Below are 15,684 nucleotides of genomic sequence, written 5' to 3'. Positions count from 1 at the left end.
TTTTGGATCAGAGAGTTCGCCGCAGCCTTTTTAAGCTTCACCTCCATGGATTTGGCTTTGGCTGTAAAGAAAGAGAATTATTTGCTGCAGATGTTTGATTTTGGAGCTATTGATGCGGATTTGGCAGTTTTGTGGATTGATCTTTTAGCAGTTCGAAGAGGTCTGCTTTTTGCATTATCCAGTTCTTTTCTAAAGAAGTCTTACAATGATTTTAGAAATCCTTTTATTGTAGGCGTTTGTCGGTCTTAGTTGATTTAGATGAGATGAGGATTGCTGTTGTCTCAATTTCCGTTCTGTGAGTCTGAGTGATAGGTTTTTTTTCGTTGAGGGATCCGTTAAACCAAGGGTTTTATCTTTGTCTAGAATCCTTTTGAGTTTTAAAACTTCAGAAGTTTGCAAATTTGGTTATCTATGGATCTTATGGACAAACCGAGTTATTCACATAATTTGAGGGGGTCTGAGTGTACTTTCCTAATGGCAGATCTATGTATACAGGCTATACCTCCACCCTTTTTGTTTAGCCTGTCTAGTCTCACAATGCTGTAGTTCGGGGGGGCTAATACATCAAGGCATGGGGAGGATGATTCAGATAGCCACGATTCTGTTAGGATAGTTACATCGATTTCCTAGTTTAAGATGAGGTCGGCTATGTCTGCGCCATGTTTCTTTGCTGAACGAAAGTTTAGTAGTAGACAAAATATAGCTTTCTGTGGTTTGACCTTTATAGAGTCTTGCTTTTCGGGAATTAAAATCACTTTTTTCAGGTTGTTGAGGTTTGGAATTCTATGGTTAGGCTTTTCAGTTCTTTTTGCGTGGATTAGGACTGATTGAATGATGTGTTTGCCTACCTTAGGGGGAAGATTGGGGGGACGATTCATATTATAGCAATAGAGTTTGTATCTCATTGTCTGTCAGATATCGGAGTTGATTGGGAGGACGGTATAGTCTGTCGATGACATTGGGATAGTATTTAGTTTGTTATGAGGTTTGTGTGCTGACTTCTGAAGGAACTCCAATTTTGATGGACATTTTTCTGATAGGAGTAACAAGTTCTTCATATCTGATAGCGAGTTGCTGAGCCTTGTAAGTCTTGCTCGATTGAGAGCTGAGATTTTCTAACTCCCTACTGAAATGAGGAGAGACGGGGGTTGTAGGGGTGACCCTGATGGTATGCTAGCTGAAGCTATCTCTGGGAGATTGAGGCTTCTTTTGTCTTTTCTTTCTTTATTTTCCTACTCATTAATGTTATCTTGCGTTTCTTATTATCGGCCATATGAGTACAGCTCCATTTGTCTTGGGCAATGACTGCCGATTCCATCCTACCGACTATTTCCAAATAAAGGGTATGGACCGCTGTTGGAGCTTGGCCTGAGGCTAAGGGCCCTAGGGGTAGTGGGAGGTAATGCTATTTTAGTGTGATGCAGGCTGTTGATCTTAGCTTCGGGATTCGAGACTCCTGTTTCGACTGCTGGGGCTCTTTAGCGGTGACAGATTCTACCTTAGCAGATTGATTCATGTGTAGAGAAATGGCTTGCAAGTTGTTGTTTTGCAGGGTTCTTGAACGAGGGATGTTGAGAACGTATTTTTTTAAGGTTGTGAAGTATTCGTCAAATAGTTCTATTTAATACCTCAAGGTTAATTTTTTGCCCTTTCTGTGGTAATGGTCTTTTTTTATTTATTTTTTTCTAACAGAAGTTTGCATTTTTTTCTTATCTCATGGAATTCTTATGAAGTTGTAATCAGTGCCTTCCGATTAATCTCCTTTCTGGACTGGACATTATCATTCTAGGACTTAAACACCAATCAATACCATTTATTGTATTTGAACGATGCAGTATAGTGTCGACCTACCTTTATGTCCTGATGAAGAACCTAGTATTAATTACAATTATGTATCAAATTACAATTATTAGTCAAAACGTCCATATTTATGCAGTTTGTACAGACCAGATTGATAACGTCTACCTGCCCACACAGATTACCATCTGAATTATTACTAGCACAAAACGGTTGAACAACCGAACTATTTTAAGCAAGTTCATTGATTTGCATGTTACCACATCACATGAGCATGTTGCTGTCATCTGATTCACATACTTTAGCACCTGTTACTACTTTCCTATAGTGTGCTCTAAGGGAGTATGTATGTATCACTAAGCACTTTTAAATATTTAATGTACTGACTGTACCTGCTATTGGTTTAACTAATAAGTACTACCTCCTTTAAATAATACCCCAAAATACTACCCCATATAAAGCCACTGGCAGGAAGCACTGTTTCCAAATACCTATTTTCATTCATGCTCTCACTTTTTAGTTAAGCTTTCATGCAGATCTATGAAAGACATTCTACCAATGGCGTATCCCGGTTATAAAATATAGAGGTGTGCAATGGCGCCAAACTCACTCTAAACGCTGCACCAGGATTGGTGGGAGCAGATTAAACCAGTGCTCATTTTGAGGCTTGGGACAAGTGCCAACAATGCCTCACCTGTTTCACAGCCCAGGGATTGCTGGGTCTACAGTGTGCATGTTGGGCTGGCTGTAGGTAGCCAGCTGGCCAACCCGACATACGCATGAAAGGGGCAGCAGTAATCCTGCAATAGCAGGATTCAGTTCCACTGGTGCCAAAATAAAATTGCATTATAGTGCCATTCTATTTATGTGCGTTTGCCTGCTGCGCTCGCAGCAGGAGGGGCATGCTCCTCCGCTCTTGTGAAGGAGCCACCGCTGCATTCTACAGTAGAAGAGTGAACTGCCCTTGTAGTTTCAGATTGCCCAAGGAAAGTAAATAGATTTTAAAAAATATTCTCTTCTGAAAGCAGTGTTCGTCGAGCATTTCACAGTTTATAAACCTCATAGAGACAGAGTTGTTTTACCAAGAGAGATCAAGGCTTCTTGAATGTCTTTCATCACATTCCTGTACAGACCCTTCTGCCACTCGTGCAGAAGCTTCCACTCTTCGTCTGAAAAATAGGCTGTGGCATCATGGATAGTACTCGACACCTGAAAAACAAAATTGTACAGGACATGTATAGTGACTTTTGTCACGTAAATGTACATTTAATATATTCATTTTGAATAAAATGGGCTTTAGCACTTCCTTCATTATCTTATTTTCTCACTCATCATTATCTCCCAATACCAGTAAGGCATACATGAGCACATACGTTCCAACTACGAAGCTAAGACCTGTGCAATATATACATCTCTAAAATGCTCCCGTCTGAACGTCAGACGTTCCTTCGAAGCAAAAAAAAAACAACAGACGGACATCAAAGATCTTCATTGATGCGCAATACCTGGTCATAGAATTAAGCGTTAGACTTTAACTGATGAGCATCTAAAATGGCTTTTGAAAATCAGAAGTAACAATTCATCTGTAAACAAAGATAGGGTATTTTAACGTCCATAGTATAATTTTACAGATATCAGGAATTTCATTTTACATATGCCTGCATTGTCATTTTACAGATGTGTGCATTGGCATTCCATAGGTGTCACTGTATAAGTCACAAAGTGATTTTCAGAGAGAGCGCCAACTCAATGAGGTTAGTATTCCATGCTGCAACTAAACTGAGCGGCATGGAAGGATTTTGAATCCTGACAAAGCTGACTAAGCCTTTCAGTACAAAGGATGCACAGAATGTTGTTTTACAGCACTACGTCTTGATGTTGTGTACACCTTTACCTTGAGTTGCTATTAATGTGGGCGCTGCAATTGTTATTTTATAAAGCAGAATTTTAAAAATATATACTGACTTATTTAGCAGAAAAGTAGTAAATCTGCTCGCACAGAAGTACTCCTTGAATGAGTGTAAATGTAGTACTTTTTGGGGTCCAAACATTGCTGTACTAGGCTTGGAAAGCAGTAGCCGTCTCTGGTTTCCAGGCACACTACTAGCAATCAGACACTCAAACGGTGATTGGATGAATGATTTTAACTAGTGGCAATCAATCTAGGTAGCATTCCAACTTATTGTTTTTCATCCACACTTCCACTGTAGACAGAGGCCCACCTAATGCAAATCCGTACTGACCCTGTTCTCATGGGAACGGTCCATCAAGAACCTTAGACATCTCATCCCTGAACTCTCTTGCCACCACTTTTTAATTGGGTAATTTGAGGTTCACAGCCCCAAATCTCACTGACTAAGCTCCGCCCCTGACTACATACTAAACAACTACCTCACCCAAGATCTCGCCAGATGTTTTTTCACCATGAAGCCTTTCCCTGCTTCTTCTATCAAACGTGGCATCTCAAAATTTGTTAGGTATGATTTTTCTGCTGCCCAGGGTCGAACTGGAACAGAAATAGACCACCAAAATAAAAATGACTCGCAACAATGATTTAGATTGCTAAAACATTTAACCCAGTTTGCAAATCGGGACACTTTTTTTTTCTTCTAGTGAAGACACACTGCATACGTGGTCTGCAAGATATGGAAAAATGCATAGAATTAAGCTTGATGCACACAATGTTTGTTTGAATATAACGGAACTCAGCAGCTAAAATAAGCTCAGCAGGCCATAAAACAGGTCCACAAACGAATCTGTCGGACCAGATCATTGAGAACTGCCCGATTGCACCATAGGCCATTCTGACTGCTGCTGTCACATCATCAAGGAATTCCTGGGAGTACAGTTTTCAAAAAAAGAGTCTGCAAATACATTAGTAATGTCAACTGGATGTGTGAGAACGGAGTTATCTTCATAGATGAACAGTATAGTAAATTGAGCTCCTCCGCTCTTTAACGGAGTGGTAAGACGTCGCTCTACCATGTTTATAATAGAACAATTTTAGCAAGGCGTATTCGGATTTGAAGAGTATAGTGCATTTAAGTCAAACTTTCTTCTACTTCCCGTAAAAGGTCAAGTGATTGCTTGCGAGTGTAGGTTTTATCATGTAGTTAATCTCTCTTTCCCATTGGGACTAATCCGCTACACCTTTGTGTTTATTGCTGTGGTAGAGTCAGCCATCATTTGTCCATGACTTGCATCCCTTGTTAGTTTTACAAACGTAGCAAGGTGGGTCTTCAGTATCTCTTTTTCAGTGGATAGTCTATATATTTAGGTATCGGAAAGAGACACGTTAGTGATAGATTCCTTACCTTAGAATATCCCCAGGCGTCAGACTGGATCCGGAAAGTTTGTCAGCAGTAATCCTGCACGACGGAAGGTGGCATTGTGCGGCGCTGCGTCCGTCGCTGGCGTTGTATGCATCGAGATGACGTCATAGAGACTACTTAGGCGCCACCCATGCATCCTGACGTCAGTTCTTTGTTTTTCCGTGCTTGCTGGCCGGTCCGGTAGGAGCACGTACCCTAGTCACTTTTTAAACTAAACTTTTGAGACTTTTTGTCTTCCATTTTTGAATCTTTGACTCCTGGTGCCGCGTAGGGATGCCTGGGTTTAAATCCTGCAGGGCCTGTCGCCGTACGGTGTCGGTGACCGACCCCCATGGCGTCTCTCTCTACTGTCTGTGGCGCGACCATGACTCCCGGTCATGTTCAGACTGTCTGGCCATGGCTCTGAAGGCCTTGCGGCAGCGGTACCATAAGCTGCTGGAGGCCCTGCAGTCGTCCACACGCCGATAGAGGTCAAGGGGTCGATCGAGGGACTGCTCGCTGAGCCATCATCATCGCTCCTCGGGGTCGAAGTCTTCACACTCAGAATCGGGTAAGAGACATCATAAGAAGTCGAAGCGTCTTTGCTGTCCAACACCCCCCTTTCGGTCTCCGGACGCGGACGAGGGGGGCGGGGATACCACTCCGCGGCTCCTTTGGAGCCTGTGAGTCCCGCGGCCTACCCACCTTATCCGGGTCTGTCGGCGACTCCTGGCCAGGTGCAAGATATTCTTGCAGGTATGGATCGCCTCTCCAGGCCTCGGGCTCCCGCCGGGGAGCTTCGGGCCCCGCGGTCCCAACTGAGGGCCCTTCCTTGCCTCCGCAGGCTCCGGCCCCGGTGCAACAGGGTCTTCCGCTGGCGGCTCCGGCCCGCCCGTGGCAGCACCGCAGTGGGTTCTATTCGTTCCACCACTGCCTTTGCCCGGGTTCCCGGGCAATTTTGCTCCTAGTTGTGACCCCAATTAGGACACTGAGCCGGACCGGCGCCGTTCGGCCATTTATATTCCCCTGTGCCTCCCCTACCACCGCAGCCTGTTCCAGGGGCAGTGGAGGAAGGGGACGACTGGGAGGTATCTGAGGACCCTCTCGCACGGAGGTGCGGATCGGAACAGGAATGGACGGAAGAGCTAGAGGATGCCGGTGGCCTTGATCTCTCCTCTAACCCTGGTTTTCTTTCTCCTCCTGCTATGGCTGTGGAGGAGGGTGCCACATACACTGTGGTGCTCCGTGGAGCAGCTGAGGCCCTTGACCTTCACCTGCCTACGGTGACCCTCAAGACTAATCTCCTCACTGAAGTACTTCAGCCGGCGGCAAGCTCTATGGAGCCCCTGCTACCGTTCAATGAGACATTGACTGACATCTTGATGGGCACTTGGTCTAGACCAGCCACAGGAGTTCCCGTGGATAAGAATGTGGCCCGGCGCCATCGTCGGCCCGGGATGACCCTGCTTTTCTGTCTATCCACCCAACCCCGGAGAGCCTGGTCATCCAGGCCTCCACTTCCCAAAACGCATTCCCTACCGCTTCGCCGGATAAGGAAATCAAGAAGATGGAATAGTTCAGCAAGAAACTGTTTTCTGGCAGCTTAGGGCTGCTGTCGGTGAACACCACACGCCTCTTGGGCCGCTATTCCCACCCTGTGTGCAGGTGCTGCCTCAGTGTCCTACGGAGGCTCGGACAGTGCTTTCCCAAGCTGTTGCTGAGGGGAAGGATGCAGCAAAGTTCACCATCAGGTGTGGACTGGACACCGCGGACTCACTGGGTAGGCCGATTTCCACGACTGTGGCCCTCTGTCGCCACACCTGGTTGCGGTCCACTGGTTTTTCAGGGGATGTTCAAAATTCTCTTATGAACATGCCTTTTGATGGTACTCGCCTGTTTGGCGATAAAGCAGATAGTGCTCTGGAGTGTTTTAAGGACTTCCGGGATACGGCCAAGTCCTTAGGTCTCTCCACCATGCGCCTGGCCACGTCTACTTTTCGTTCCTTTCGTGGCCACGGAAGGGGCACCCCAACACTTTTGTTCAGTCAGAAGCCTGCGCAGACCCATCATCAGTGCGGCCACGGACATGGTTCACGCCGCAGCGGGACAGGGGGCCAGTGTGCGGGTCAATCCACCTCCGCTCCTGCAGCATTCGCCTCAAAGCCTTCCTAGTCCGACCCATGCCGGTGGGCGGCAGGATTCCCCCTTACCTTACCCACTGGCAAGCCATTACCTTGGACAGCAGGGTGCTGCTAATAGTCCGAAGGGGCAATTCCCTCCCCTTCGAGACTGCCCATCCAGCCATGCCACCTCAGTTCCACCGCATGTCGGGGGACATTTTGCGCTTCTCCAGCAGGAAGTCACGGCCCTCTCGGCAAAGGGGGCCATCAAGCACTTTCCTGGGCCAGAAGTAGGATGTGGTTGTTATTCCCACTACTTTCTGGTCCCCAAGAAGGAGAAAGGGGGCCTGTGTTCCATCTTGGATCTCAGGAACGTCAATCGCTTCCTCCGGAAGGAGAAGTTCAAGATGTTGACTCTGGCTCGGGTCTTGGCTGCCCTCGACCCTGGAGACTGGATGGTAGCGTTGGACTCGCAGGATGCATATTTTCATATCCTCGTCCAGCCGGCCCACCGGCGTTACATAGGTTCACGGTAGCCCAAGAGCACTTTCAGTTTTCTGTGCTACCCTTTGGCTTTACCAGTGCCCCTCGGGTGTTCACCAAAGTGATAGTGGTGGTCGCAGCTCATCTACGGAGATCAGGGGTTCCAGTCTTCCCCTATCTCGACGACTGGTTGTTGAAGGCGGGCTCGCCCCAGGCAGTCGTCTCCAACCTCTTGCATTTGCTGGGGTTCTCATCAGCGTGCTGAAGTCGCACCAGAGTCCCTCAGAAGCTCCCCTTCATTGGAGCGGTTCTGGATTCGACACAGTTTTGGGCTTATCCTCCCGAGCAGCAGTCTGGGATATTCAGGCTATGATTCCGAACTTTCAGCCTCTATCCCGGGTTTCAGTCAGGATGACCCTCCGGCTCCTGGGCTTAATGGCCTCCTGCATCCTGCTAGTGCAACATGCCAGATGGCATATGCAGGCTCTGCAGTGGGACCTGAAGTTCCAGTGGGCACAGCGTCAGGGCAACCTGTCCGATCACGTCCAGATCTCGGAGAGCACTGCACGACAATTGCAGTGGTGGCTCACGAATCGCGAATGGGTCAATGGCAGATCCCTCTCCCTTCCCCAACGGAGCACATAGTGGTGACGGATGCGTCCCTCCTGGGATGGGGCGGCAACATTGGAGAGGCGGAGATCAGAGGCCTTTGGTCTCCAGAGGAGTCCCGGCTCTATAGCAACCTTTTGGAGCTTCGGGCGATCCGACTTGCACTGCAAGCATTCCTTCCCTCTGTCCAGGGAAGTGTGGTGCAGGTGTTCACGGACAACACCACCGCCATGTGGTACTGCAACAAACAAGGCGGGGTGGGGTGGTGGACCGTATGTCAGGAGGCTCTTCGCCTCTGGATATGGCTGGAACATCAAGGCATTACCTTGGTGGTTCAGCACGTGGCAGGTTCTCAGAACGCCAGGGCGGACAAACTCAGCTGCCGGTGCATGATGGCGTCTGAACTCTGACGTGGTGCGAAGCCTCTTTCTGCAGTGAGGCGAGCCTTGGTTAGATCTATTTGCCACCGAAGAGAATGCACAATGTCATCAGTTCTGTGCGTTAGAATTTCCAAGGCGGCACTCGCTCGGCGACGCTTTTCTTCACGAGTGGCGCTGCGGTCTGTTGTACACCTTTCCCCCTCTACCACTTCTGCCCAGAGTGCTGAAGAAGATCAGGCGCGACCGGCCCAAGTCATCCTTGAGCCCCGGATTGGGCACGAAGATACTGGTATCCTGAGCTACTCAGCATGGGGATCAATACCCCGATCCGGCTGCCTCTTCGGGAGGATCTTCTGTTGCAGCAGCAGGGGGCAGTCCTCCACCAGAACCTGTCCAGCCTCTACCGCCATGCATGTAGATTGAGCGGCGACAGTTGACCACTTTCGACCTTCCATCCGAAGACTGTGATATTATTCTGGCAGCCAGGCGTCCCTCCACGAAGACATTATACGCCTGCAGGTGGAAAACATTTGTGGCACGGTGCACAGCAAAGGCTGTGGATCCCCTTTCTGCCCCTCTTTCCGAGGTCCTTCTCTTCCTTCTCTCTTTGGCCCAGAAGGTCTCTGCTTACTATCAAAGGTTATCTTTCGGCCATTTCTGCCTTTCTACCACTTCCAGGTCAGCCTTCTCTTTTTAAGTCCCCGGTTGTTAATCGCTTCCTGAAAGGCATTATACAAACGTTGTCTCCCGTGCCCTTCATAGTGCCTCAACAGGACATAAATCTTGTTTTGACCTATCCGATGTGCGCTACTTTTGAGCCACTTCATAACTGTCCCTTACGGTTTGCAGCCATTATCCCGCATTTTTTATCCCGCGGACTTTCAGGCCGCATACCATCATCCCGCAAGGACATTGATCTTGCATACCATCATCCCGCATTTTTTCAAAACGCATGTGCATTTATCACGCATGCCTATACAACGAATTACGTTGTAAAGGCATGTATGGTAAATGCATTTGCGTTTTGATAACCACGATGACGAGAGAGGTAAGGGGGTTTTGTTTAATTTTTTAGGGGTGGGGGTTGTGGTGGGGTAGTTATTGTGAAGTGTAGTGTTGTGTTAGTGTAGTGTAGTGTAGAGTTGTGGTGGTTGTTTAGTGTAGGGTCGTGCTGGGGAAAGTGTTATAGGGGTTAGGGTAGTGTAGTGTTTGTGTAGTGTAGGGTCATGCTGCGGGTAGTGTTTTAGGGTTTAGGGTAGTGTTGTAGTGTTTGTGTAGGGTCATGCTGGGGGTAGTTTTTTTTAGGGTTTAGGGTAGAGTTGTAGTGTTTGTGTAGTGTAGGTTCATGCAGGGGTATTGTTTTAGGTTTTAGGGTAGTGTTTGTGGAGTGTGGGGTCATGCTGGGGGTAGTGGTTTAGGGTAGTGTTGTAGTGTTTGTGTAGTGTAGAGTCATGCTGGGGTTAGTGTTTAAGATTAATCAAGATTATGTATATGTTTAATAATTAAGAATGGTCTGTATGGGGGAGGGGTTAAAGGAGGGGAGGGGGTGGTGGCTTAATTGACAAAATTGTTCAATAAAGACCAGTAAAATAAAAATAAAAAAAGAGACCAAGCTTATTGGCCAATGCCTAGTGGAATAAGAAAAAAAATAGAATTGTAAACTTAAAAAAAAAGGCAAGATAAATGCTGCAAAGGACAGCATATTCATCGGAGCACAATTCTACAAAGGTTTTACAATGGACCTCCTTCCATCAGAGATAACACACAGACTAAGATATTCAGTAACCTAACTGCTGAACTTTGATCAGGTCATGATTCCAGGTGCATTAGCTCGTGGAATTCTGCGTATTTCTTGTACATGAGCAAGACTCCACTTAAGACCTGTAGTCATGCATCTCTTGAAGCATTGGAGAATGGCTTCCATGAGTCTGGAGAAACTCATCCCTGTAGCTTCCTCAATCAATATAGACTTATTATGATGGTTGAACCCATCTTCACTAGTGAAGGGATTTACATCTCAACAAGAACCATTGGTAACAATCAGGATGTATTCCAGAGAACAAGGCTTGGAAGCAACATATCCAGGGTAAGTGGTCATGTCCAAAAATGAACACATTCTCAAACTGGAGAGAACTAATATCGACCTATCAGGCCCTTTCTGGGTTTCAGGAACAAGTTCTTCATCAACATGTGATCGATCGTAAGAGCAGGCAACATGGTAGCCAAGACATATGCAAACAGGCAGGGCGGTAAGAACGTTGCTACCCTGAACCTAACAGCAAAGAAGATTGGTCGCTGGGCAGAGAACCACCCTCTAGCCCTAAAACTGTTCACATAAGAGCAAAGGACAGTGTTGAATTCAGTGGCGGTCCGTCCATTGGGGGCGTTGGGGCGTTGCCCCACTAGCCATGGACGACCGCACTTGCATTGAAAGCCAAGAGTTTTGATCTGTGCTGTCTGCAGCTGTCAGCTCAGCTCAGCTGATGAAAAAATATATCCGAGCGCACTGTGCGCTACCAGCCCCGGGACAAGCCTGACACAATCGGGCATCGTAGGAAGTGGGCCGTGGCCGGGGGGCGGGGCTGCAGTGGAGAGAGTGACAGGCAACGCACGCACAGGCAGAGTGAGAATAGCTGAGACAGTATATCAGTAATGCGCATATGGGATCCAGGAGTAGTAAAAACTTCGACTGGCCCGCGCATGCGCAAAGTAGACCTTCCCTCCCCCCCCCTCTCGAGACACAGGGCACAGTCAGGCAGGGACCCGGGGCCCCGGTCTCATAAATGGGCAGAATGTATCCTGCTCGTAGCCCAATCCTGGCGCAGTGTTGCTTTAACGCTGCGCCAGGATTGGCTGCTGCAGCAGGATGTGTCCGTGTGTTGGTGTTTGCTGCTCTGCTGAGGGGCTGCACTGTATGGCCAATCACCATATGGCTATCCAGCCATGTCGAGGTGATTGGCCATTTTCTACGCTGTCTGGAACGTCACCGCGCGTGGTGAAACCCGGCCAGAACACCAGAACAACTCAAGTAAAGAAAGTGAAAGTGCAGAGTCTGTGGAGAGTCACGAAGACAAGATGCGTGACCACCAGTCGCCCTGACCTTCGTCGTGTGCTCGCAGCTCGCCAGTCCGGAGTCTGACGGTAAATAAATATTATATTGCCCTTTCGCTGCCCTTTCAGCTGGTCAATTGGGTCGTTACATCCAATACAAGAGAACAAAGAAAGGGTACCCACAAAGTAATGTTACAGTGTAATTGACCCGTTTACATCATTTCTGCTATTAGATCTATTGTAATACACTATACACATATATAATATCTCGACCCTCCGTGTGCTTCTAAACTCCCCTAGTGGGGCACGTACACGTCTCACATTACACATTTATCTTGTGCTGTTTTACACCTCGGTCGGTCCTCCAGCTCTGTGATATACACCACAGAGCTTCAACAAACATCCCATAACTGAGACAATCAGAGGTTTCATAAAGCACCTGTCCTGTGCACTGATCCGCCATACAAACTCATAGCTAGCCACTGAAACATCCCCGGGTTCACACAATGAACCTCTGTGTACTGACCGAACAGACCAGTGACCACACGCCATGGATTCCAGGAGGACTGAACATCCAAAGAGCCCTCAAAAGCTACCTGTTTGTACCTGTGTGCACACTGCGGTCTTTCCGTACCGAGACATCCACTGAGCTCTCTCAATGCTCGTCAACCTCACCTACAAAGTACAGATATGTGCCGTACCCAAGCTGCTCCGTTCACAAGAATGTACGGACGTAAACATACACAAGGTCACACATCAACTGTACACGTTGGTATTCCAGTATTGAGACAGATATCCACCGAGGTCTCAAAATACTTCCCTTTTCCCTCCTCACGTCCACTTGCTAAGGTGTGTGTATAGAATTCACAGAAGGCACCTCCACGCTGATTGGCCCTTTCACTCTCATCTATTATTGTGGCATTGGCACTGGCAGGGCTCTTCCATTCTGTCTCTAGGTTGAAATTCTTAGTTTACTTTCAATATATTTCTGAATCATCCACAAAATTCAACTCAATCAAAAGCTGTAGCCTGCCCAGTTAGTTGTATCTCAGTTCCAAGCCATCCACTCCTGCCATAAAACGTAGTGAATGAACTGTGTTTTAATTGCAAGCTGAAGAAACAGTTGAATGCTCAGGAGATTGGCATGCTTGCTTGCAGAGACTCATGTGTATCTGTGTGGGGCAGTGCTATTCTGGCTGTACCGTGGCGCTCAGCGAGTGTTTTGCCTAGTGCTGAGTTTGTGATAGGTGTGATAGGCCCTGGTGGGAGTCTTGGGATGGATGAGAGTGGGAATGGAAATATAAGGTTCGAGGGTTTATATTTATTTATTTTTAGAAATATTTTCCGTTTTATACAGCGCGAACTCGGCCAATGGACCGGTATTGGTGGGTTTATGTCAACACGACACCACCAGTTACATTACACAAGGTCAGATTTTGTAAAAAAGACACGGAGAGATTAAAGTGATTTACTCACAATCACAGGATGTTGAGCTGATGTCAGGACTGAAACCTGTTTCCTCAATTACAAAGTCGGCAGCTCTGGGGTATAGCGCCTCGTCATCTCCGCAATAGTGTGTCTGCTTCTAAGTTAGGTGCTCGCCGCTAATCATTTGATCAGCTGCAAGTTATGGCCAGAAGGCAGAGGGTTCAAAAGTTGTAGCATTCCTCCCCACCCCCAGGATTCATCGGAGGAGGGTGGGAGACGGACCTCCGCAGCCGCTGGCACAAGCACCCAAGTGTTGCATCGGCCTGAAATTTGGGTGAGAAGTCAGTGACAACAAACGATTTGGAGCACAATGCTTGACGTATCGTGATTAGTGATCTAAAAACATGGTGTACGTGTTCCACCCGAGGTGAGGTGAGTTTGCACATTCTTACAAGGGTAGTTCTGGCAACAGACAGAAGCGTGCACTCTCTGATGTCCTCTGCTGCAGGTGGCAACAGTTATCTCTTAAAAGTCAATCACTCACACCCTTGCATGTCCTGTACAACAGTACAAGCTTGAACATTTGACTAGCAAGCGAGAGGTGGATGTCAAGGGATGGCTGAGAGCTGTCACTGCCGCTGTTGCAGCAGGCATAGGGAAGGCAGATGGCACAAGCATTCCAAGGGCAGGAGTGTGAGGAAAAATAAGAGGCAGAGAAGGGGGTACACTAACCAAGAGGAGAGGCAGGAGTCAGGAGCAAGATGGAAGGAGGCAGGAGGCGGCTGTTTGTCTGACAGTTATTTGTCCGCATTATAAAAGTGCAGTACGACAATGTTACGCCCCACCACTTTCAAATGTCACCATCCGCCACTGGTTGAATTAGACTGCCTAAGAAGGGCGTTTCTGGCTTCTCAGGACCTCAGCTCACAGCAAGAAGCTTTGCGATGAATTTTGTTAGAAGTTCAGAATCCCAACATTAGACATGTTTGCACCGCCTGAGAAGAAACAAGTACACAACCTCTCATGCTTTCTTGGTCTGGAATTAGGGTGGGTGCTCTATTCCATGCTCTACAACCTCTCTTTGCCATTACAACTTCGATGCTCAAACCTCTGCTTTCACCCTCATAAGCGCCCTATAAATTGAAAGCAATCGTATAAACCACCATTTACTCCGCAGGCCAACACTCACCTTCTCTGACATCTCTGGAGATTGGCGCTTTGCTGTGGCAATGATGGTTCGGCGACTTGCCTGCAAATAAACAAGCAGCGAATAAGGCAAAAATCAGCCGGAAACCCCAACTATGAACACAATTCCCTGAAAAAAAGCTTCATCAAGCTACCATGCGTGTATCCCATAGGCATGCGCAACATGAAATACTAATCGCATGCGCACAGCGTGGTACGAGGGAGGACGCTACACTGTGATATACTACTCTTTCAGACAAGCGCGCAATGATACTTTACTCTTTTGCACCTGCGCACAGCTTAAGATACTGTTCATCTAGCCCAGTACGGACGGAATATAAGGGGACAGGGCCCCGAGGTTTAATTTAATATAAACTCGACACTCCGGTGAAGTAAAAAGTAACTGTTAAAAACATAATGAAACTCATACAGGTCCAAAAAGCTAAAACACCAATTGAATCCAGAGGAAAACATTTGAAGCTGACGACAACTGAATCACTTTTGGGCCGACCTTCAAGACAGACCCATTAGGTGGGTTCTCCCGACACCCATTATACGTGTTGATACACGACGAACTAACTGAGCACGAGCTTTTTGGTTACATTAGTTTGTCAATATACCGTTTACAGGCAGAACAGATAAAAGAATGTTACAGACTAAAAGAATGCCGTACAATACGGGTATCCTTGACTCGAGCTCCAGGCAGCGGCAACACGTGTGAGCCGTCCACTGGATTTAGAGTCTTGTCCCTGATGTGGGTTTGACGCTACACCTGTTAGTACACGTGTCGTGGTGGTTTGTCACGGAGTCTGGGCATGCGCAACTCTTGGCTGCAAGTATTTCCGTATCTGGGCATGCGCAGTGCAATGGCGGGGGCGGGGCATATTACGAGTCCAGGATCTCTCTTCCCGTCTTCCGCTCTGTAGTGCAGAGCCAGGACCTCAAAAATATCACTGGGGAAGGAAGCATCTCCAAAAATGTCACAGCAGGCCTCATGCGAGGTGAGCTTACCTTCCCAAAACACGAAATTGTAAACTGTAAAGGGAACACCGTGGTAGCGTTACACAAAATACACTTTTATTTTTAATAAAGAGTACAAATATGTTGCAAGGATAATACCGCTGTTTAGCCAATACTCATTAAGTTGCGATCATTTAATACCAGATGAGCCTTTTCCTTGGAAACTTAAAACTGAGGGATTTTCGGTCATACTGATTTGCTGAGTTTGAATGTTGAAATTCACGTTTCGTGTGACCAGTTCAGTGTGGAAGCACATACCTTTTGATGACCTTTGTTGTCTGCAGGTCACCGTCAGAATAC

The 15,684-nt window shown here is 47.3% G+C and overlaps 2 protein-coding genes across 4 annotated transcripts in view; one reads left to right on the top strand and one right to left on the bottom strand.

Annotated features, from left to right (window-relative positions):
• LOC147748674 (zinc finger protein 212-like) overlaps positions 1-15,128 on the bottom strand; it is a 107,656-nt gene extending 92,528 nt beyond the window's left edge. The window contains exons 1-3 of the mRNA XM_086963548.1: positions 15,038-15,128; positions 14,369-14,428; positions 2,880-3,006 (exon numbers count right to left, since the gene is read on the bottom strand). Of these exons, the coding sequence (XP_086819674.1) occupies positions 2,880-3,006; positions 14,369-14,380 (139 nt within the window). The 5' untranslated portion in view covers positions 14,381-14,428; positions 15,038-15,128. The remainder of the gene's footprint in view (positions 1-2,879; positions 3,007-14,368; positions 14,429-15,037) is intronic.
• Positions 15,129-15,232: 104 nt separating this feature from the next.
• LOC147748673 (uncharacterized) overlaps positions 15,233-15,684 on the top strand; it is a 106,050-nt gene continuing 105,598 nt past the window's right edge. For 2 of the 3 annotated variants that reach the window (XM_086963546.1, XM_086963542.1), the window contains exon 1: positions 15,259-15,365. In XM_086963546.1, the coding sequence (XP_086819672.1) occupies positions 15,342-15,365 (24 nt within the window). In that variant the 5' untranslated portion in view covers positions 15,259-15,341. Of the gene's footprint in view, positions 15,366-15,684 lie in introns of all 3 variants that reach the window. The other variant, XM_086963540.1, reaches the window with a different exon arrangement.

The sequence above is a fragment of the Lissotriton vulgaris genome, chromosome 1_1, assembly GCF_964263255.1.
Source record: "Lissotriton vulgaris chromosome 1_1, aLisVul1.2, whole genome shotgun sequence".
In the NCBI taxonomy this organism is placed as follows: domain Eukaryota; kingdom Metazoa; phylum Chordata; class Amphibia; order Caudata; family Salamandridae; genus Lissotriton; species Lissotriton vulgaris.
The sequence above is the reverse complement of the archived record's forward strand: the minus strand, read 5'-3'. Positions and strand labels throughout refer to the sequence as shown.